Raw genomic sequence first — 7,137 nt, forward strand, 5'->3', positions numbered from 1 at the left:
ATTTTACATTAAAAACATAGTTTTTACCACCTTAATGGACGCCATCTTGGAATTTATCATGATGACGTCATCACTCCGATCAAATTTTTAAATGAGAGTGATGAGTAACTATTTAGCCAAGTTGTTGTAACATTTCATATCCACAGTATATGTAAAAGTGACCAAAAACATAAATTTATTTCCCCTACCCCCATCTTAAATAGTTTCAAATAGGGTATTTTAGGTCAAAATTTCAAAGTGCTGTAAAAAAAATTGCCCAAGCCCTAGCATGGGGATTTTTTTTCCTGAGACACTATAGCGTATACTGATTCAGAAAAACTAAAAATTTATTTTCTTTTACTTTTTTTCCGCTAAAGTTAATTTCAGCAGTTTTACAACCAGACTATACAGGCCTGCCCAAGAGTTCACAGACTTGTGGTTCCTGAGTTATGTCAAGAGGGAATAGGTTGAGTCTAAAATTGCAGGTGGAATTTAGACTTTTTTCCTATTAAAACCTAATCAAATTACTTGTGGTCGGTCAAAAGGTGGTCAGGTTGAAATCTGACCAAACGTACCGGTGGCTACGGCCCAGAGATGCAATTTTAATAAATAATTTTAAATAATTTATTTTTTTTGGCAGTGATATATGAATATTCAATAAGGTGACCAACCGGAACTCGATAGAAGTACATTGGGTGAGGATTAACTAATATTGGATATTATTAATAATGGATAAAAGAGCATCGAATCATCTACAAGGCTACTATAAGTATGAACGCAGCATTAACAAGTACGTTATTGCAGGTGATACCGAGGTGCATGAAGCTTACAAAAAAGCTCAAGAAAGGGGAGCACTTCCTTTTAACAGAACCAAGATACTTCTCCTAGGCGACCACGCTGCTGGAAAGACTTCCACATGCAGGCGTTTAAGAGGAAAAGAATTTAGGCATGATGAGCCCAGCACAACAGGAATCGAAACAAACATTTTCAAGGCAAACATTAATGATGTTAATAGTAAGTGGTGTGAAGTATCAAACACACCTCAAGAAGATTATGAAAGTTCAGCAGCATGGTGGGCAGTATCACACATGCGGAAACGTGGTATGAAAAAAACCAAGAGGGCTGGTAGCTCGTCTGAAATAAGTTTACATGTCTGGCTACGAGAATTGATTGAAGATATATTTCATCAATTAATACATATTATTCCCTGTTTAATTACGTTTCTAACCGGTGGGTTTACTTTCGGATTTGGACTGGTTGCATGGATTTATATTCTCTGCTTGATGTGTGTATTCGATGTTCACACTGCGTACCGCTTTGGTTCCGGATACACAATTGGAATGGTACTCATAGACAGTACAATGAATATAGATAACATTTACAACGAAATGCCAGACACTGGATTGGATTGGAATAGCATGCTGTCAGTCCTGATGGCTCTTATGCATGGACTAGTTGGCCTAATTACCGGCGTGCTTATGGGCGCAGGTTGTAGGGCTGGAGTTTGCATAGCATTTTGTATAATGGTTCATCCTAAACAAAAAAATGTTACCATCGATAATGTTACAGAAAAGCTAGTACTCATCTACAGCAATGTATATTATAATTTCTTAATTTGGATCATTGGATTTATTACAATTGTGATTTTTAGAAATGTTCATGCTAAGATATTATCAATGAGTCGAAAGAGCTGTATATTTGTTTTAATAATCATTATCCTTGTCATCACACCTGTCGCTTTTATACGAAAGTCATTATGTCTAGGCCTATTTACTACTTTGTATGTTGCTATAGTTGTAAGTTTTACAATATTTGGAGTCCTTTTGGGGAGAAAATTTGCCGCGTATGATTACTTCAATCAGAATTATGTTATAAAGAAATCTATTGGTTTTCTAACTGGGATATTTATAGCTGTACTTTGTGGATGGGAATTAGCAAATTTAAGAAATCTTTTCTTAAATAATAAACAATACTTCTCTGTTCCACGATATTTATTCAGCGTTTTGCACTTTCTCGTCCCTATCATTGCGTTTATTGTATACGAAATGTCTGCCTATATGAGAGTAAAGTATACAACATCCATACCAATAACTCATGTCAAACAATCAATGAAAGCATGTATTCGTAACGAATCCTATATGGATGCAAGACTGAGTTTATGGGACTTTGCAGGGCAGGACATGTACTATAACACACATCACCTCTTCATGTCAAAACAGGGTGTGTATCTCATTGTTTTCAATGCAGTTAAAGCGGTTATGAACCCTGAAAAACAAATCAAACGTCTTCAGTTCTGGCTACAATCTGTTGCTATGCATGCAGATGTTGGAAACGCTGTAGTCTTTCTTGTAGGAACAAGACGAGACAGTGTTGGTGACACAAATGCTCTTTTGAATATTTTAAGACTAGCAAGAGAACATCTCTACAAGATGTTTTCTAAGTGGCTTGCATTTCATCCGTCTGGAAGCCTTTTCTTTTTAATCGAAAACGCATTACAGGTGGACTACCAACGAAATCTTTTACGAGCAGCTATCTATGACGAAATACAGAAACTGACGTTTTTTCAGGAAACATTTTCAATAAAATATCTTTTATTTAATGAATCTTTAAACAAGTTTCGTCTACAAAAGTGCATTATTACAAAAATAGAAGAAATTTCAGAAGAAGTAAAATCAAGATGTAATATAACGTCACAGAACGAGTTGCGTCAATTCCTAAAATTCTTTGATAGATCTGGTGATGTTATATACAACGAACGTGATGAGGTACTCAGAAAGTTCGTTATCTGTGATCCTCAAATGCTTGTTGACATTTTGCAGTGTTTGGTAAATGTGCCTGCACCTCATAAGAGAAATCGGACAGTAGCTGACTACTGGCAGAGTTTGAAAGACTCTGGAATCGTTGACAGTAGATTACTAGAGCATATCTGCCGACAAAAAGGAATATGGACGTTTTACCCTTATGTTATTCGTTTCTTAGTGGGGACACATCTACTTTTCCCTCTTACTGTTACTGATCAAGTCGACCAAGTCGGAACATTTCTTCTTTCATGTCGACTGCCGAAGATCGCTTCATTATCATCTATCTGGAACAGGAATGATTGTTCGCAAACTATCCTTTATTTTGATTTTGGGAAAATCATTCCCGAATTTATATTTTTGCGTCTCATAGCTAAATGTTGTGAAGTGTTTACTTGGGATAAGATCTACTACAATGCAGCAAGATTCAGGATTAGCAAATCATGTCTTTTTGTCATCAGCACAACAATCATTTCTGGAAGCATTAATTCATTCGATCGAAATCTGATCAAAATTGCTGTGCACAACGAAGACCATACAGGATTTATCAATGTTGTACAGAAAATGATTAATTTTATGGAAGAGATAATCAATCGGGATTTTAATCCGCATTACTTTCGGAAACAATATATTTATGGTCCTGAATGTGAGCAATGCAGTTCGTTAGATGGAAAAATGTGTTTGGTGAACATCATAACGCATGGTAATGATCTAACTTCTTTGGACGGCTACAAGCCAGACCATTACCATAAGCTTGCATTTGAGCGAAAGGTATGATACTGCATTTTAATCTTACTATGTGTTCATTCGGTGATGAGGTTTTCACTGTGTACACAGAGTGAAGACATAGTGTGGACATAGTGTGAATACGGCATCATTCCACACTGTTTTTGCACGGTGGACAACACTTCACAGCCAATGCTGTAGGGACTGTCCCTTTTAATTGTCCTTCTGTTTTGTTTTTTTTTGTTTTTTTTTTCATAATGGAAGAACAAAAATCAACCATGGGGTGGGTCCACATTAGATTTTAGGTCGAAAATGAGTCCTAATCTTTTAAAATTTTCCATATTAAATTTATACGCATGAAATGTTCACATAGGAGATGTATTTTAAGGGAAACGCATAAAATAGTTAATGACAGCGGCTTTAAATCGGAAGGGATGGCGGGAGTTGTTGCCATGAACCTGCCAATTTGCAGATCATTTGATGATAATATCAACATTAGTTAGATTCTAGGCATAAAAATGAAATATTTGAATGGATCCACTTTTTAAATTGTGGGTTTTAGATTTACTCATAAAATGAGTCTAAATTTTTAAAAACGGTCCACAATATTTGTTTTAAGCATGCATGGGTCCACATCAGTTGGATTTTCTACATATAAAAAGTAACATTTTTGAAATTAGTCCAATATTTAAATGTGGGTCTACATTAATCATATTTTATTTGTAAAACATGGATGTCGGGGGGGGGGGAATTTGGGTAAACCCCCCCCCCCCCACGAAAGCACAATTCGTCGGATAGAAAAAAAATTATATGTATTTTTGACATTAAATGCCTTTGAAACCCTTAAACCGATTTCTGCTTATCTTGTTGTCAAGTAGGTTACGTAACGGTGAGATAATTACGATCGCGGCGAGGAGGTCTGTACCTTTGATCTTCGCTCGATGTTACTCCTTCTGTTCTATTTTCTCTATGGTGTTAGTTATATATTTTGGTGTAAAATGGATCCAAATTTTTGAAATGGTCCATATAATTATTTTTGTTTATTTCTATTTTTATTTAATAATATTTTCATATGTTATTTTGAAAGGTAGGTCAACATCACGTAATTTAATGCTTAAAATAGGTAAATATATTGGGTCAACTTTTTTTAAAAGTGGGTGCACATTAGTCAGATTTTATGTGATAGGTCCCTATTTTTAAAATTCTCCGCATTATTTACCTTATATGCATGACATAGGTCCACTTTTTTTAGATTTTAGGTGTAAGGGTCCAAATCCTTTTCCAAATTAGTTAGTTTTAAATGTAACTATGGTCCAGATCCTTAAAATGGTCCATATTATTCAGTTTATCGCATGAATTATGGGTGCTCATTTTAAAAGATGAATCCATATTATTCAGTTTATATGCACAATTTGGTTCCATTTAAAAGATTGGTGACATTAGTTGATTTTATGTGTAACATTTAAAAAATAGGTTCTAATACTTGCTTCTTCTTCTCACATAGGCCTATTTGATTTATTTGTCTTTAAACATCTTCTGTAAAATGAAGGCCCTTTGAAAACTTTTTCCAAATCTGCTCCGGCCATGGGCTGAGGGTGTGACTTTCCTGATGCTCATTCCACCCTCCCTACCCTTTGCTACTAATTATCTTATATATTATTTTTAAAATTATGAGCCCTGAAAACTATTTTAATTTCGAGAGTGCCATTTCCAGACATCCAGAGTTGCCAAACCCTAATTATTTTCAACCTCAGCCCCAACCGTGGTGTACTGAAGTATAGATTTATATTTTTTTAGGGTGGTCCTCCTCGATCAATCAGGCTATTATGCACATTTATTTTAAATTTTAAAAACAGGGGGTGGTGATGGGGGAGAAGCCTGTCCGGTAGATCCTCTATCCTCTTCCCCCTCCCCCTGTCACTGCTGCCAATAATCAATATAGTTTTTTAAAAAAAACCGGGTACACAACAACAAACACGCATTAAAGTTAGTCCTAAATGAGCACAGGGTTAAACTGAGTCCACCCTTAAACAGTCTCACACTGTTTGAAAATCCTGGCTCACGGCATTGTATACATCCAAAACACTGTTACCATGTGTTTAGTCTGTTAACACACAATGCAACCTAAACCCTTCTGCCGTAGTCAATAGTCAACATTAAATGAACACATAGTCTTCTACTTGTTGCACTTTGACTTTCTTAAAGGGTGAACGTACACTTGATTATACGTCTGAGTCATTCAGATCTGTTGCACTTCATGACATTCTTCTAATGGTGCATTAACACTTCATTGTAAGTTTGCTCTTCTCAATAATAATGTTACCGTGTAAAACAACAATGTATTTTTATCAAAATATTTTATGTCATCATTATATTTGTTTCGCTAATCCACAAAAGTATCTTCTTTTTTTTCATTTTACAGTTCAGTTTAACGTGCAGTCGACTAATGATCAACTAGGTGTCGGAATTTCGCTAGCTGTACAAGAAACAATTTCGTGTATTGTTAGTATTTTTGTTGTTATTTTAAAATGTAATTAACTGCTAGTTGGTTTTTTTTACCGTTCTGGTTGTGCTCAAATGACAAAATTAATTTAGCATTATTAAAAAATAATTTCTTTCAATAGTACAATAACAAAAGTTCTTTGTAGGTCTATAACAAAATAAATATTTTGCAGGTGATTGTTTGGACTAGAATATTCTTAATTTCCACTGAATTGTTTCAGTATTACTGCTAGCTTTTTTTGTATACATTTAGACACTCGTACGCTAATAAATGTAAAATCGAAAATGTCCTATAGATATCAATATCTCTATTAGTTACTTGAATAGTTTAATGCCTCTTAACCATTATTTATGTATTTAAGAATAATAGATGGATTTATATATATATATATATATATATATATATATATGTGTGTGTGTGTATTATTATGTATATATATATATATATAAATATAAATATATATATATATACTGTATATACTTCTTTTGTAATGTATTTTTGTGCTTTTTTATTGTAAAAAAGAATGAAACAAAAAATATGTTGTACCTTCTTCCATTTAATAGTGAAAAGGGTAATGTAACGACCCCATATATAACTTATCTTGATATTTGACACCTTGGAATGCGGTAGTAGTTGAAATACAGTAGATGATGCTAGTTTTGAAAATGAAAAGGTAATTTTGACTTATTTTTAGATGTTTTTTTCATATTTGAAGCAGACGGTTAGACACCCGGTCAGTAACATAATAATTTATGCCTTTTTTAATGACAGTTTAACGAGTTAGGTGACTGTATTTTTGATATCTTTAGTTTACTATCTATGGTTTTTACTGCACTAAAGTACAGTTGTGTGTAAACACCACCACTCGGTACTGTCAGCGGACGAAATTACCTCTAAAATGTCTCGTAATTTTGATTTATGAAGCAGTCAAATAGCTTAAAGTTTGCATTTTTAGGAGAATTATTCAGTATAGAGGAATTCTCATGAATCATAATGAAAACTTCGAGACTGCTCACTGAACGGTTCATTGCACACCTTAACACAGTAAATGAGTCAAAACAAGACACCTTTTTCTTACAAAATCTTTAACGGCAGAAATAATGTCTTGTGATACAAACCAACAATCCAGTT

General features: G+C 34.2%; 1 protein-coding gene across 1 annotated transcript; it reads left to right on the forward strand.

Moving 5' to 3' along the window:
• Positions 1–672: 672 nt before the first annotated feature.
• Positions 673–6,358, forward strand: LOC117100097. The gene is made up of 2 exons (XM_033239650.1): positions 673–3,548; positions 5,926–6,358. Exons 1-2 carry the CDS (start codon positions 708–710, stop codon positions 5,959–5,961), a joined length of 2,877 nt encoding a protein of 958 aa, XP_033095541.1. The 5' UTR covers positions 673–707; the 3' UTR covers positions 5,962–6,358.
• Positions 6,359–7,137: the final 779 nt, after the last annotated feature.

The sequence above is a fragment of the Anneissia japonica genome, unplaced genomic scaffold (assembly GCF_011630105.1).
Source record: "Anneissia japonica isolate Jap-2015-1 unplaced genomic scaffold, ASM1163010v1 scaffold439_len473750_cov173, whole genome shotgun sequence".
NCBI lineage: Eukaryota > Metazoa > Echinodermata > Crinoidea > Comatulida > Comatulidae > Anneissia > Anneissia japonica.

Bases quoted from the DNA above. Each gene is read 5' to 3' on its own strand.
- LOC117100097 (XM_033239650.1), top strand. From the start codon at position 708: ATGGATAAAAGAGCATCGAATCATCTACAAGGCTACTATAAGTATGAA. The intron at 3,549-5,925 runs GTATGATACTGC...TTCATTTTACAG, and splicing joins AGCTTGCATTTGAGCGAAAG to TTCAGTTTAACGTGCAGTCG.